General features: G+C 43.2%; 1 protein-coding gene across 1 annotated transcript; it reads right to left on the bottom strand.

Annotated features, from left to right (window-relative positions):
* Positions 1-1,417: 1,417 nt before the first annotated feature.
* LOC124140342 (organic cation transporter protein-like) lies at positions 1,418-17,084 on the bottom strand. Its single transcript, XM_046507878.2, has 10 exons — positions 16,678-17,084; positions 14,213-14,435; positions 13,219-13,322; positions 11,157-11,311; positions 9,888-10,056; positions 8,906-9,118; positions 6,167-6,387; positions 4,908-5,089; positions 3,940-4,091; positions 1,418-2,520 (listed from the first exon to the last, which is right to left on the bottom strand). The coding sequence occupies exons 1-10, from the start codon at positions 16,818-16,820 to the stop codon at positions 2,424-2,426; spliced, it is 1,659 nt and encodes a 552-aa protein (XP_046363834.2). The 5' UTR covers positions 16,821-17,084; the 3' UTR covers positions 1,418-2,423.
* Positions 17,085-17,711: the final 627 nt, after the last annotated feature.

Raw genomic sequence — 17,711 nt, 5'->3', positions numbered from 1 at the left:
ATGTAACTCATCTTCTATAATATTTTTACAAAAAGGACAAAATCTAAGGTTTCTAGGTACATCCTCCCGTCTACCTATATTTTTCATAATTTGTAATTCTCCAATTCTTAATAATGTTAAAAATCTCTTTTGGTCTCCTTGGTGTATATTAAGCAAATATGGTTCAATTGCGAAAGTTGACTTTATAGTGGAGTATAGTGGGCGGTCTCAGAACACAACCGTGTCACTGGATTGTCTGGTCCACTATCATTGGATTGTCTGGTCAAGACTCGATGGTTTACAGGTCGCCGTCGTATGCTGTGCTGAGTGGCGTCAGGCAAGTAACAAACACATATTCATTCATGGTAATTGTTTGACTGGCGGGTGCTACCGGTAGAGTAGGACATCCGGTGTCATCACTGATTATCAGGAGATCCATTCATACACTTTTCACCACTGGTTTGCCTAAACACCGATTCGAATCTATTTCGGCAGATAATCTCTCCGATTATTGTCTGGCGAAGACGTCTAATGTTCATTGATTACCCTCCCTCTATTGTCATGCTTAAAGTTGAGTGAGTGAGTTTTGTCTTACGCCGCTTTTAGCAATATTCCAGCAATGTCACGGCGGGGGACACCAGAAATGGGCTTCACACATTGTACCAATGTCGGGAATCGAACCCGGGTCTTCAGCGTGACGAGCGAACGCTTAAACCACTAGGGTACCCGACCGCCCCTACTTAAAGGTAAAATGGTGTTTAACATCGCGTTCAAGATTATTGGACCTATATTGCGACATGTGTGTTAGTGTGTGTTTACAACTGATACACCACTCAGACACAGTATACTGACTACGAGCCGACCGCACCTTGTTTTATCCCCTTAAAGCCGAGCGTCAGGCAGTGCAACAACAAGTACCATCTTCCAACGTATTGTAGTATGACGCAGCCGGGGATCGAACCACCAAGCTTCCGCTCTTGGGGCAGACACTCTATCCTCTAGGCTACTACTGAGAATCGGAAGTTATAATACATGTTCTAATGTGGGTCATCTTGTCGATGTGCTAAGTCTTGATAATAATTACAGGCCGTGATATGGCTGGAGTATTGCCGACTACAGCATAAACACAACTCATTCATTGCAGATACACATGAAGGAAACAGACATGCTACAAATCCAGGAGTTATATCTAACTCATGTTAACTGCCGGGCAAAAGAAAGCATTCACTTGAAAAATGGATTTTGACCTAACAATGACAAACGCTATTAAAACGTCACAGAGACGCTACAAAATTAAGGTCCGAAACACAACAATGATACCCGTATGAAATACATCACCATCGAATTTCATTTTTAGCCACCATCAAACATGGGTATGTACTTTCCGTTGCCCGGCAACCAAAACTTGGCCAATTGATAATACAGAGGAACTCATAGATTTCCAAACAATTTATCCGTCAAAAGACTACATAATTTGTTGCTGAGTATCAACACACAATACCTCGATTAAACAATGTGTAAACAAGGTAGATACAAAACATAAGTGAAAGTGAATGAGTGAGTATGGTTTTACGCTGCTTGTAACAATATTCGAGCAATATCGCGACGGGGGACTCCAGAAAGGGCTTTACACATGGTACCCATGTGGGGAATCGAACCCGGGGCTTCGGCGTGACGAGCGAATGCTTTAACCACTAGGCTACTCTAGCGCCCCTAAGAGTTGATACTTGACCTAGATGTACATTTCTTGTCATCCGAAACGCGTAGCGTAACGAGCAAAAACACTTTAGCCACTAGGCTTACCCACCGTCCCACAAAACATAAAAGTGACAAAAACATTTTCATAATCATAAGAAATATCTGCTAAAAAATCCCTTGCACGCTTCCAACTATATCCTGAGCATGTATTTAAGAATCAGGTGTTCGCGAAAACTTGAACGTATCCTGTTCCACTGGTGGCACCAGTCACAAATGTGTAAATAATAAGCTGCCTCTTTCCGGAAAAGAAGGAGGCCATTCTCCAAAAACAGATGATCAGTTTTTGAACCGGTAAAAACATGTATATTTTGAATATTGCAAATACGATTATGATCTCACTTCAATTCGTAGAAAGTGTTGTTGAAAAAAACCAATGACAGGTAATGTTATTTTGGGTACCAGTTTTACAACGGGCTGACTAAACTCCTTAAATTAGAGGTTTTGGGGCGGTGGGGTAGCCTGGTGGTTAAAGCGTTCGCTCGTCACGCCGAAGACCCAGGTTCAATTCCCACATGGGTACACATCGGTGTGGCGCCAATTTCTGGTGTCCCCCGCCGTGATATTGCTGGAATATTGCTAAAAGAGGCGTAGAACCATACCCACTCAGTACAGAGTTGTGAAAGTGACATGAATGACTCAATAATATTAAATGCTTGGAAAGAATGCAGCGGACAGTGTGGACAATGTTACACGTGTTTGTTTCTCTGTACACAATTCAGCTGTATATCTCCAGATGCTGTCTTGTCTGACGACTTCATGTTGTACTTGGTACCAGAGGTTGACCTGAAGTGAAGGAACGGTATATATTTGTATTTATTATGATACAGCACAACGAAATTAGGCTGTGTCTCAAACTTCACATCTTTCCGAGGCAAGGGAGTTAATCGACTTTAACAATCCAGTTTCCACACTTGCCGAACAAGGCTGCAATTATGGAGTTATATTTTTGCGGGACAAACGAGTATACGTATAGTCCAGTCAAAAACGCCAAACGAGATCGACATCCGGTTCATAAACAACATGGATTTCAACGTGCAGATTTGAGTCGACTGCAAGATTTGCAACTGGTTAGGTGGCGCTACTATCGAGCCCAGGACTTCCAGCCTAGTTCAAGCTCCTTACCAGCGCGTGACACCTTCGTCACACTCTCGTATAGAGAGCTCCGCGAACGGGCTATTGCTGTGAGGAGCTTGAGCCTAGTGATGGCAAGGGAGGGAACTTTTACAGTTACCTCCCTTGCCTCGGGAAGCTGCAAACTTCATGGAAGTTGGTAAACTGCATTTTTCAACATCCCTTCCGCCATGTTTTATGCTGCTTATAATGCGGCACACGACAGCGTGGCTTTTTGAAAGATAGAACGTATACTCTGCATGCTTCTCTTGGCTTAATATGATTAAACCTAAATGTATAAATATTGATAGCATGAAACATTCACTCGAAAATAACCGATCGATGATGGCTGTGGCAACCTCATCAGTGACATCCATTGTGGTCACAGTACAACAGGTTTTGTACTTTTCAGCAACTTCGGCAACTACAAATGTGCCATATCTCAAAGCCCCTGATATTTTAGCGAGGCAGGAGAATGTGGGTTCTGAAACATTCTAAAAACATTACTCATCGCCCATCAAAAGGGCGGTAAAATTCATTCTTACCTTAATTTCAAATATCAATATAAAATGATTAAAGATCCAATAATAAAAATGAGGGATACTTTCGTTAACCAAAAACGTTTGAAACAAGGTAATTAATAGAATTTTATAACCAAACGCAAGTGCATGTCAGATTATACCCATAAAGCGTTCTAATGAAACCATATCCTGTAATTTTGTGGAACGGACGCCTGAATTCTAAAGGTGGACCTTTGTACGGTATTAAATTCATACGTTTCAACTTTTGACGTGTTTGAAATATTACTGTGTTAACTAAATTGGATTATGCCGTGGATCGTGTAGGTGTCAGCCTATTCACACTCAACAGTTTAATTCTAAACACGTTATAAATGGCCAGTAATAAATAAAATACTAAACTCGCTCCCGTGTAAAACCAATTTTATGAAACTCGTGAATAGTTCTGGTATTTGACTCGCTTTCGCTCGTCAGATACCAGAACTATTCACTCGTTTCATAAAATTGGTATTACACGGGAGCTCGTTTAGTATTCTATATGTAGCCTCCTAAAGTACATCGAGAAAACACCTACTGGCCGAAAACTTTGGCATCTTCAACGGTTTCCGGTAGCGTAGTGTTCAGGGTTTCCGGAAGGATGAGCGAGAGACCCCCGGCAGCCACCGATAAGCCGCCGAACACAATGAGCGGCAGCGCCACCTTCAGGTCACCGCCTATGAGAAGACCCTGAAACACGGAATGCAAGGAACAGTGAGGTCCCGTTATTTCAAGGATAGAAGCAAAACGAAAAAACGAACTGTAATTCATATCATCGGACACTGAAGAGCTAGTAAGCGAATTAGCAATAGTGGTATCATGTGTGGATGCACGAGGTGTGTCGTGTCTCTCTTATTCCAGCAGGGGCACGGCGGCGCTGCGATTCGCTGTGCAGAGTTGCGTCCCTTGGACACGCCAAAAACCTATGATTGTGAGTTCGAATCCTGGTTCGCCCCGATTATGTTTCCAGGTTTGTCAGCACCATACCCGTGCTCGTGGGTTTCACCGAAGTGGTAAACGTCTGAGACCTGCATCCCTTCGGGCTTTCCTCCCACATTAAGCTGACACGCCGTGATGTAGCTGGACTACTGTTAAAAGCGGCGTTAAACCCAACTCACTCACTCACTCACTCTTATTCCAGCAATATCGCGCCAAGAATGTGAAGGATCAAACCCCGACCTATTGCCTGACGACCCGTTTACCACCAAACCCTCCCCCTTTACTCCACCCCTGGGCTTGTGAAGGGTAACCTCAAATTGACTCTAGTCATCATTTAAAAGCACGTGAACTTGACTGACTCTTAAAATCATCCAGGAGTTCATCTTTGCCCAGCGGATTCTATTAATGTATGAAGATAATTTAACCTGATGTGTTACGATTCATCCCAATGTTAATCCCACAATGGTAAATCTAAACATATTAATGTATCACAAACAACAGAATGAGTCAAATATTGTAAACCCTAATTTGGTAAGAAATAAGTAAATATGATGTCACATTACTTACTAGATCAGCAATGTAGGGAGACAGCATTCCGCCTATCTTCCCACAAGTAGAGCTGGCACCCACCCCGGAGTTGCGTACAACAGTCGGCAAGAGTTCGGCAGAAAAGACATAGATGATGGCGAACGCAGCGGAAGCGCCGAACTTGCCGATCATAGAGAGTAGGATGGTGACCCAGGAGGGCGCTAGGACATAATTGACCTTAGTCGTTAGTATTCAATTTGGTTGGTTGGCTGGTTGATTGACAGTGTTATCAAGATTTATTAAACATATTTATGGATGTTATAACTGTGTAAACAATATTTAGAGTACACACTTCCGCTATCCTAATTCCAAGAGGGTGCCTGAGATTATACCATTAACCTATCCGGTCGGGGTAAAAATCCGTTTGGAAAGTTTTCGGATGACGAAAAAACGTTTTGTTGTTTTATGACTTGCTTCATAATGTTCTAGCACGTGTTATGATGCGTCACATTGGAAGAATACAGAAGCTGAAATCCATAAGTCGACTTCATTGTGTTATCACATGTATGGTGGTGCCAACCTACTTTGGTACCCAGGATGGCGCGCCAGGTTGAGTGGTATAATTCCAGATGCCGTAGTTCAGTGCCGGGTGCCAAGAGGGAAGGGAGGGGGAGGGGTGGCATTCTCATGTATGAATGGTTTGGTCTCTTTGTTTTTTAACGCCGTACTCAACAATATTCCAGCTATATGACTGCGGTCTGTGAAAAATCGAGTCTGGACCTGTCTATCCAGTGATTGACATAATAAACATCGATCCACGTAATTGGGATACGATGACATGCATCAACCAAGTCAGCGAGCCTGACCACCCGATCCCGTTAGTCGCCTTTTACGACAAGTATGAAAGGAAACATAAGCAATCTTCATGTAAGCAAGCGAGTGAGTGAGTGAGTGTTGTCTTACGCCGCTTATAGCAATGTTCCAGCAATATCACGACGGGGGACACCAGAAATGAGCTTCACACATTGTACCCATGTCAGGAATCGAACCCGGGTCTTCAGCGTGACGAGCGAACGCTTTAACCACTGGGCTACCCGACCGCCCCAGTGCGTAAATGGAGCCTATGGAGTGATGTATGGCTGTGGGGGATTTGAGGGGAATCTGTGGGGTCTTGAACACAGTGTGTGTGTAACCCCAACGGAAGCGTTGATAAAATCTCCTATCGATCCTAATCAAGCCGAATTGTCGAATCGAACACTTGACTACCTGACCGCCCCTCATGTAAGTAAGTAACCTACCTAGATATATGACTGGGAACAGCACGGCTACACACGCCAACCCTCCCACGAACATGCTGGTACAATGGAGCAGCTTCCTCCCCACCCTGTCCAGCAACAGCACACACGCAACGTACGACATCGTCTCTACGGCGCTGGAGATGGTGTAGTTGAGGTAAATGTCGCCGCTCAGGTTCTGCACATTCAGGCCAAGACCGTAGTACACTATGTTCACGACAAACCTGTAAAGGAAGGAACTACTGTAGGAGCTGGACGATGGGAAGGAGCAATTATCTACGTAAAAATACGTACCACCCGTAAAGATCCGGGGCGAATAGATCTTCAGCAACCCATGCTTGCCGTAAAAGGTGACTATGCTTGTCGTGGATCGATGCGCATGATATCAATCACTTAATTGTCTGGCCCAGACTCGATTATTTACAGACCGCCGTCATATAGCTGGACCATTGCTTAGTGCGGCGTTAAACAACCAACGAACATCCAGGGAGACTGACGCGAATGTCAGTCACATCATGGCTGACTATAAATACTCGAATCTGGAGCAGGCAAACCAATGCGCGAGTTCATATAGCATCAGCAACGACCACACGCTAAACCAACCAACCAACCAACCGACAATACGTACTATCACTAACAAGCAGTATGAGGAAGTGTTTGTGAATATTTGTAACCCTTAACTGATCAACCGATCTCTCCTGGAAGATATCGCTGCCATGAAATTGTATCACAATGCGTTGAAGACCATTGTGGCGTCACCGGTTACCATGGCGTCATAAAGCTGGTTAGAAGAACTTTTTACACTTAAGACACTGCTTAATACTGTTTACAAAATGAAAACGTTAGAAGAAAGATGTTGGATGATAAATAAAATCTTGCCCTCGCGTCCTTTGATATCAAATATATGAACACTCGTCGATAAAAAGTTTAAAGCTTTTTTACCTGTGATGGAAACGAATAAGGGAACAATAAAAAAACATTGGGACATAAGCTGCACTGTCAGTACATGTGAAATAGCGCGCATACAAACTCAACACATGTCAGAATCAAATGTTGAGATGTGTGTGTGCATTGTTTCCAATGTGAATCCACGATAGCATATTAGTTAACTGCGTCTAAAACTGAGTGTTCACATCATTTCCATCAGTATATATTTGATATCAAAAGACACGACAGTGAGATCCCCTATATATCTTCACGCATTATTACCATATCGCAAGAATGAAGTGAACTCTTCTCGTTCTCATTTGACTTGTTGAAACTTATGTTAAACTGGAAATGCTTGAAGACAGGACGAGTTATTGTTCATATTAGAATCTAAAACATTATACAACGTCTACACCAAAATACTTTCAATGTCATCATAATACATTTTGTATCATTTCTGGACAAACTTAGACACGACTTAATCTACTGGTAACAGTCAATGTTTTTATTTGACTTTCATATGATTTTTGTCAATATATTGTGTATTTATCAGGTATGATTGATAGTATGCCTGATGTAATATTCGGACGTAATCTTGAGGAAATGAAGAATATCTCTTTCGTTTCATTTCTCGTAGCTATTGAAAAAATGGGCAAATAAAACTGAAGCAAGACTGTGTATGCAAGAGGATTATTATGTGTTTTTGCTGAGCCAAACAGAAAGGATTAAATACAAACAACGTGAAAGAAGATAGGTAAGGTAAAGGTATTTAGAGTAAAGTACCGGGCAAAAGGAAATGTACACTTGAAAATTCACACTTCTCTCTGCTCATTACTGTGTTCTGCGACATTGCGACCACCGTGTCCCTTGTGACGTCATGTGCACGTCACCTGTTGTGAGATACTCACCGATATGAGGCATGTCACATCGCCAGTTATACCCGTATCAAATACATCACCGTGGCATAAACATTTCTCTTGTTTGTCCCATTTTAGCCATCATCAAATAGGTGTATACTTTCTTTGCCAGGCAGTTTATTAGGGTTCTGAAACGTAGTTTAATTTTAGAAAATTATAAAATGTCTTTTATCAAGAAAACGATTTTGTTGTTTTGGGGGCAATATTTTGGGTGATTACTAGTTCAGGGTGACAGCTAGGGCAACGAAACAAAAAAATAACATACAGTAAACTACGTTTATAACGAACTGACGGATATAACGAACTATTTCTTGGTCCCGTTCATTTGCTGTATATATGCCGTACATATGCTTATAACGAACTACGGTTATAACGAATAATATGCATGTTGATCGGAGTTACTTAAGAGGAGTGAGTATTTCGAGAGTATCCGAAATGTTCCTGATATGAATGTTTCTGTGGAAATTGGTATTTCTCAACTTACTACTATATGAAACATAAGGAATTTGTGATGATTCTGTTGTAAGAGACCCGTGAAGATCCGGGGTAGAATAGGTCTTCAGCAACCCACGCTTGCCGTAAAAGCCGACTATATGTTTGTCGTAAGAGGCAACAAACAGGATCGGGTGGTCCGGCTCGCTGACTTTGTTGATGCATGTCATCGATCCAAATTGCGTGGGTCGGTGCTCATGCTGTAAATCACTGGATTGTCTGGTCCAGACTCGATTCTTTACAGACCGCCGTCATATAGCTGGAATATTGCTGAGTGCGGCGTCAAACACAAACCAAAAAACTTTCGTCAGAAAGGACATTGCTATTGGTATTTGATATCCGAAATACCACATTATATCAATCAACAAATGCTCCGAATAAGATAATTATATAAGATACTACTTGCCAGTTGAAGAAGATGACTAGTGTTCTATGTCTTATGACACGTGAGGTGAACAATTGGGTAAACTTTCCTTGATCTCCCTCATCAAAGGTAAGCTGAGCAAACATATCGGCCGGAAGTTCTACTCCGTTTGTCTTTGCCGCTTTCTGAATGATGGATTCCGCTTCCGCTTTCCGACCACGTGACATCAGCCACCTTGGGGACTCTGGGATTAGCCTAGAGAAATAACATTAAACGTGGTTGATGTCAATAGCTGTGGAGTTCACGAACAAGTTCACTTACGTGATTGCTAATCGTTATAATAGTATAGTCTATGTTAGTGAGGTGAGGTGAAATTGGGTTTAACGTCACGTCCAAGATTATTGCACTTATATAGCGACGTGCATGCACGTGTGTGTGTGTGGCTGCTTGTACCAGTCCGGACTGATGCCGATTTATAGCGCTAGCACACTGAGATACCATGCCGCAGTTTAACATGAATACCCCACTCAGACACAGTATACTGACTCCGAGCCGACCAGTCCTTGTTTTAGCCCCTTAATGCCAAGCGCCAGACAGGGTAACAACAAGTACCATCTTAGACTTGATGCCAAGTATGTATTACATAGCACCTGGTATTTTCCTGACACGTTGTATGTCATTGCCAGCACATACAGTATATATCATGACATGATATGATACATCATGTTTCATATGCAAATATATTTATAATGTGTACTACCAAAATTGCCTCACGAGTAAAGTTAATCATTAAGAGCTTCAGTTCCTAGACGGTTTATTAGATTGACAAGTCCAGGGTCCACTTGCACAAAACGATCTTAGCGCGAAGGCTATCTTAAGCCTGTGTTACGATCATCTTTGCGCTAAGATCGCTTTGTGCAAGCGGGCCCTGGTTTGGAGTTACTGTTGTCCGTTTGTGTAAATTTCAATTTGGTTTCTGTAAACATGAACTCTTGTGAGTATATCAGAAGAAATAGTCACGAACCACCAAAATCCAAACATGAGGACGGAAGGCACTGATATGACGAGTTGTAATGTCTTCCAGTTGCGGATGGCGTACGCTATCGCCACCAGGAGAAAAATGCCCACACTCCAGAACAGTTGAACTCCTACACCGGCCAGCACCCGCTTGGACGGCCCAACCATCTCTAGACCTGCAAGGAGTAGATTGCGTAGTATATTATTACGTATTTTATCATTACTTACGTATTTACATGTTCACGTATTTCTTTTTTATTAGCTGTTTTACGAATTATTAGTCCTGCGTGTTAAAGTTCAGAGATAAATAAACTCTTCAATTATTTTGTTTTGTTTTTGCAAAATACTAAATGGTCAGTAGGGTGAGAAAAAGTTCAATTTCTCTATTTCCTGTTTGTTAATGTTCTGCGATGTTGGCGATAGTCGGACTTGTACAATCGACTCTGCTTTATGCATTTTGTCGCTTTATTTATATTCAACTTTTCAACAGTCGGTAGAGATTTTGGTGGAGTTTTCTTATGAATATGAAATGGCTTTTGTCGCTTTTCAAAACTTATTTTGAGTAATATATATCTATGTGTTTATGTTACTTGTATATATTAAACATCGAGGTAACTTTCTAATTGTACAAAAGAAGAGTATTAATTTATTTGCATTGTATTGCTGGGGTTATATTCACTAACTACCGATACAAATTCACACTCTACTACAGAAGCATACTGGTAAAAAGCTCATCCAAATTGCTCCAAACCAAATGTATTATGTTGTAGACAACCCCCTGGTTTGTTTGTTTTGTTTGTTTGTTGTTTAACGCCACACTCAGCAATATTCCAGATATATGACGGCGGTCTGAAAATGATCGAGTCTGGACCAGACAATCCAGTGATGGACATCGTGAACATCGATCCACGCAATTGGGAACCGATGACATGGATCAACCGAGTCAGCGAGCCTGACCACCCGATCCCGTTAGTTGCCTCTTACGACAGGCATAGTCGCCTTTTACGACAAGCATGGGTTGCTGAAGACCTATTCTACCCCGGATCTTCACGGGTGGACAACCCTCTAGTACCCTACTAGTCCGGCCTGATGCCACTTCTATATCCCACAAGTGAAACACCATGCCGCAGTTTAACATACATACCCCACTGACACAGCGTACTTAATCCGAGCCGACTCTTCTTAGTTTTAGCCACTCAATGCCGAGCGACAGGCAGGGAAACAAGTATCATCTTTCAACGTGGCATTTAGCAACATTCACTCACTCAACACTTACCGAGCACGAATGCAATCATGAAGAGGGACGTCGAGGAGAGGGCGTTGACAACACGGATGACGATGAACACGTAGATGTTGGGACTGAATGGCGTCACAATGGCCGAGATCGCCTGCAGCCCGACGCTGATGAAAAATGTTATTTTACGTCCTATTCTGAAAGAAAACAAATCTGTTGACATTCAAAGTTTATGTGAGAAAGAGTCAGTGGGGGGTTGGGTTTAACATCGCTTTGGACTGCGTGTCAGCTTGGCGTGTGAGGAAAGCCCCAAGTGATGCAGGTCTCACAAACCAAGATACACAATCGGGGCGAACAGGGATTTGAACCAATGATCATGATTCTTGCATGCCTTGGGACCCAACTCTGCACATCAAATAACGGCGCCTTAAACGATTGGACCATCGTGCCCCCGTGGATGGACTGTAGAGGACTTCAGTGAACAGCATTGCAAGAGTCAAGTAATAAATCACACTTATCAGGTCTACGTTGGAAGCTCCAGTTCTATGTCACCAGCAGCTGCGGATATCCGACACATTTTAAGCGCCTCACAAATCCTGGGATAGGCTGATAACATGTACAGGAATCACGGTCAACAGTCAGCATGGCCCTGAGATATATGCGAAGTTTTGTTTCTTTGTTATTTAACTCCGCACTCAACAATATTACAGCTATATGACGGCGGTCTGTAAATACTCGCGTCTGGATTAGCCAATACAGTGATTGACATCGTGAGCATAAATCTGTACGCAATTGGGATACGATGGCATGCATCAACCAGGTCAGCGAGCCTGACCACCTGATCCCGTTAGTCGCCTCTTACAACAAGCATAGGTTGCTGAAGACCAATTCTAACCCTGATGTTCACCGGGGACAAGCATGAGTTGTTGAAGACCAACTCTAACCCTGATCTTAGAGGACAAGCATAGGTTGGTCAAGACCAATTCTAACCCGGACCTTCACGAGGGACAAGCATGCGTTGCTCAAGACCAATTCTAACTCGGATCTTGGAGGACAAGCATAGGTTGGTCAAGACCAATTCTAACCCGGACCTTCACGGGTGACAAGCATGGGTTGCTCAAGACCAATTCTAACCCGGACCTTCACGGGGGACAAGCATGCGTTGCTCAAGACCAATGCTAACCCGGACCTTCACGGGGGACAAGCATGGGTTGTTCAAGACCAATTCTAACCCGGACCTTCACGGGGCACAAGCATAGGTTGGTCAAGACCAATTCTAACCCGGACCTTCACGAGGGACAAGCATGCGTTGCTCAAGACCAATTCTAACTCGGATCTTGGAGGACAAGCATAGGTTGGTCAAGACCAATTCTAACCCGGACCTTCACGGGGGACAAGCATGGGTTGCTCAAGACGAATTCTAACCCGGACCTTCACGGGGGACAAGCATGCGTTGCTCAAGACCAATTCTAACCCGGACCTTCACGGGGGACAAACATGGGTTGTTCAAGACCAATTCTAACCCGGACCTTCACGGGGGACAAACATGGGTTGCTCAAGACCAATGCTAACCCGGACCTTCACGGGGGACAAACATGCGTTGCTCAAGACGAATTCTAACCCGGACCTTCGCGGGGGATAAGCAAGGGTTGCTCAAGACGAATTCTAACCCGGACCTTCGCGGGGGATAAGCATGGGTTGCTCAAGACGAATTCTAACCCGGACCTTCACGGGGGACAAGCATGCGTTGCTCAAGACCAATTCTAACCCTGATGTTCACGGGGGACAAGCATGCGTTGCTCAAGACGAATTCTAACCCGGACCTTCACGGGGGATAAATATGCGTTGTTCAAGACCAATTCTAACCCGGACCTTCACGGGGGACAAGCATGCGTTGCTCAAGACCAATTCTAACCCGGACCTTCATGGGGGACAAGCATGCTTTGCTCAAGACCAATTCTAACCCGGACCTTCACGGGGGACAAACATGGGTTGCTCAAGACCAATTCTACCCGGACCTTCACGGGTGATAAGCATGCGTTGCTCAAGACCAATTCTAACCCGGACCTTCACGGTGAAACATGTCGAGAAGATGAAGACTCACAGATCAGAGAGGAAGCCCATAGCAAATGCGCCAACTAGACTTCCGGCGAACAGCGCCATGTTGGAATGCGTGCGGAGGATACGTTTGTCACAGACAATGTTGAACTGTAAATGGAAATGCAAACTCTGATGTTATAGGTGTAACTTATGCTCGTAATAGTTGTACCTACCCTAAAGTGATTTGTCCTAAGTGCATGCTTGCATCATCTAACGAAAGCACCTCTAATAACTACTGCACGCTTGCACTCGTTTACCTAACGGATGTTCCCCTAATAACTACTGCATGCTTGCACGTGGGTACCTAACGGGTGTACCCGTATTAACTACTGCAAGCGTGCACGTGTGTACCTAACGGATGTTCCCCTAATAACTACTGCATGCTTGCACGTGTGTACCTAACGGATGTTCCCCTAATAACACCTGCATTCTTGCACGTGTGTACCTAACGGGTGTACCCGTATTAACTACTGCAAGCGTGCACGTCTGTACCTAACGGATGTTCCCCTAATAACTACTGCATTCTTGCACGTGGGTACCTAACGGGTGTACCCGTATTAACTACTGCAAGCGTGCACGTGTGTACCTAACGGATGTACCCCTAATAACTACTGCATGCTTGCACGTGGGTACCTAACGGATGTTCTCCTTATAACTACTGCGTGCTTGCACGTGTGTACCTAACGGGTGTACCCGTATTAACTACTGCATGCTTGCACGTGGGTACCTAACGGGTGTACCCGTATTAACTACTGCAAGCGTGCACGTGTGTACTTAACGGATGTTCCCCTAATAACTACTGCATGCTTGCACGTGGGTACCTAACGATTGTTCTCCTTATAACTACTGCATGCTTGCACGTGTGTATCTAACGGGTGTACCCCTAATAATTACATTGTACATTGCATCCCTTGTGACTCTTGGATGTCAAATGATCTATTTATGAGAAGAACAGTTAAGTCAATGTAGACAGTCAAGGAATGACATTTAATGTGTACCTCGGTTATGACATTCGTCTGGAAATCTGAAGTGTCGAACACCCATCTGCTGCATGTCTCGGTGTCGTTGCTGGCGGCGCTGTCGTTCATGGGACTCTTGTACAGGAGACACGAGGAAAGTGTGAATTCGCCGCCTTCTTTCACGTAAGGGATTGACGCATTCACAAGTCTCGCGTGACTTTCGCCTTGAATGTTAAACGTATCGTTGGGGGAGATAGCACATCTGCAGGGGAATGACAGAAAAAGGTTTACTTTCTTTAGACCACCATCGGTAGTACCAAAGTACGAAAGCCTATTGGGGTCAAAATTGAAATACGGAAAAGACACGAAAATAAATTCGTTATAACGGAAAAAAGATTCGCTATTACAAAAATAAATTCGTTATTACGAAAAAAGTTTCGTTATAATTGAAATAAGATTCGTTATTACAGAAATAATTTATTTCGTTATTAGGGAATTGGCGTCTTTTCCATATTTCAGTTTTGACCCCAATAGGCTTTCGTACCAAAGAGTACGGAGAAAAGTATCATTACAAATTAATATTAATCAAAACAATCCAACAAACAAGCACTTATTTTCTTATGCAAATCGTGTGAGTGGCGTTTGCTACCGGTCGAGCAGCACATGCTTACCCTTTTCGCGAAAACCTTTCCCAGTGATCCATTTATATAACTGTCACCCCTATTTTGCCTTTTACGCCCAATGAAATCATCGGCAGATAATCGCGACTGATTATTCTCTGGTGCTGACGTTCTACATTAATATGGGACGAAACAAGTGGTTTATCTTGTAGAGGTTTGGGCATGCATAATACTTCTCGGATATATAACAACCAATTGTCTAGCGGGTCTTTGCATCTAAACAAATAATGACATTCGTCTGCAACATCAGGTTAATTACATAATGTACATTGTGGATATTATTTCTTTACACCCTGCCGGGGGGCACGGGTGGCCCAGTCGTCTAAGGCGCCGCGATTCGCTGTGCAGAGTTGCGTCCCCTTGACACGCCAGAAACCTATGATTGTGGGTTCGAATCCTGGTTCGCCCCGATTATGTTTCTAGGTTTGTCAGCACCATACCCGTGCTCGTGGGTTTCACCGAAGTGGTAAACGTCTGAGACCTGCATCACTTCGGGCTTTCCTCCAACATTAAGCTGACACGCCGCGATATAACTCGAATATTGTTAAAAGCGGCGTTAAACCCAACTCACTCACTCACTCACTTTACACCCTGCCAACGCCTGTTGGTCAGCGTGTACTATCATTGAGATTGAATTACCGGGCAAAAGAAAGCATAACTTGAAAATTAGATTTGACCAAAAAAATAACAAAACGTTTCTAGGCTGAAAACAGTCGCCGAAACACTGCAAGGGTCCAATATCATCTATATTGCCCGTATCAAATACGTCACTTTCGAATAACAATTTCGTGGTTGTTGCCATCTTAGCCGCCATCAAACATGGTTGTATTCTTTCTCTTGCTTGGCAGTATATGAGGCTGGTTGTGGAGCTTGTTGGGGTATCCTGTATAGCACTTTCACAACCTTTATCGGGCGGTCGGGTAGCCTCGTCGTTAAAGCTTTCGCTCGCCACGCCGAAGACCCGGGTTCGATTCCCGACATAGGATAGTAACTCTGACAAACGCATGTACCTGTTAACAACTGGAAGATGATATGATACCTCATACAACGTCCTTTTTCATTTATACCACGCGTTATTGTTTCAAATGGTACATCGAACTCTGTGCATAATAATAAGAATTATTTTTGAGTCTTTTTTAAAGCAGAGGCCATTGAAGGTTTCCGACTTATCATAAGCATGGATTTATGAATGTTACTAATAATTAATGATGAGTTAGTGAGTTGGGTTTAACGCCGCTTTTAAAAGTATTCGAGTTACATCACGGCTTAATGTGAGAGGAAAGCCCGAAGTGACACAGGTCTCAGACGTTAAACTTCGGTGAAACCCAGGAGCACAGGTGTGGTGCTGACAAACCTAGAAACATAATCAGGGCGAACCGGGTTTCGAACCCACAATCATAGGTTTCCAGCGTGCCCAAGGGACGCAACTCTGCACAGTGAATCGCGGCGTCCTAGACGACTTGGCCACCCATGCCCCCAATTAATGATGATACCAGCTTACCAAATCGAGAATAGTTAGTTACTTTAGCCACGGCCCAAGTTTAGATTAATTTGTTTGTGGCAGATGAAAATCTTGTACATAATTATTTTGTCATTTTGACGCACTGTAATCGGGAAGATCCACAGTCTCACCCACGGGGGTGTAGTATTACCTTCCTAAATGTTCATATTTTTATGTGCAAATTGTGTGAGTGGCGGGTGCTGCCTGTTGAGCAGGCTGTGATTACCCTTTTTTCGCGAAAATCATTTCAATTGCATGGTATGAACTAATCCGGTCCAACAACTACATAAACAAATGCACCGTGACCAAGATAAAGGCAGTACCTGTGTTTTGGAATATCCAGGATAAAGACAGGAACCATGGTCTGAATAGCTGTAAATATGGCGGGAATACACACGAGGACGTACATGCGCCTTTGGTACGATCCAAATTCCCCCACGTGGATCAGAATATCATCAAACTTCATCCTCAGTGCGTACAGATCTCACTCAAATGACCGTTTTCAACAATTTGACCATGCAATCCTTGCCCACACGAAGATGTGCGAGAGTGCCTTCATTTGAAACGGTTGATTTAGTAGGACGCAATGTTTGTTATCAATCGCAGGGTGTAATGTCCAGTTCACTTCACAGATAACGTTCAAAGCTTCATTAATTGTGTCACACGCCCGCTGTCAATTGAGGTTATTGGGGTCAGTTGTTTTGTGTTATTTGGAATAAACTGAGGTGCGTAGTCCTGCACCATGACTGTGGAATATTTATAGAATAACCCACGAGGTACGAGTGATTACGGAAAATATGTCACGAGTGAAATTAATGTTTTAAGTTCCGAGCTTTAGCGAGGAACTTAAAACATTAATTTCACGAGTGACATATTTTCCGTAATCACTTGTACCGAGTGGGTTATTCTTTTTATTACCCATATTCATAGTAAAGACATGTTTCAAGAAAAAAACAATCAACTGTCGCCGATCAAGAATCAGCTGTTTTGTATCAATCCGCGTGTGAAAAAAAACACCGTCCACTCACTCCAACCGTATTACTCAATTAACGTCTTGTTACGTCTGAAAAAAAATAGTTCTGTTAAAAAACTGTAAAGATCACATTATTGCAGTTATATTTCTGTCCGATTTACACAGCGTACATTATCTAGCATTGATGAGGAAGACAGGTTTCCAAAAAGGTTCATCAGGTTTTTTAATCAAAGCTTGTTTTGACAAGATCTCGTCACTGACAGACAGCCCCCGTCGTGCATCGGCAGATACATGCATTTCACATTGAGAAGTGGAAACACGGAAAACCTGTCAATTTTTTTATGTGTCATTTGACAAAAATGCCAAAATCTATAACAACAACAT

The sequence above is a fragment of the Haliotis rufescens genome, unplaced genomic scaffold, assembly GCF_023055435.1.
Source record: "Haliotis rufescens isolate VD_foot unplaced genomic scaffold, xgHalRufe1.0.p SCAF_5, whole genome shotgun sequence".
NCBI classification, from domain to species: Eukaryota; Metazoa; Mollusca; class Gastropoda; order Lepetellida; family Haliotidae; genus Haliotis; species Haliotis rufescens.
This window is presented reverse-complemented; position numbering and strand designations above follow the sequence as displayed.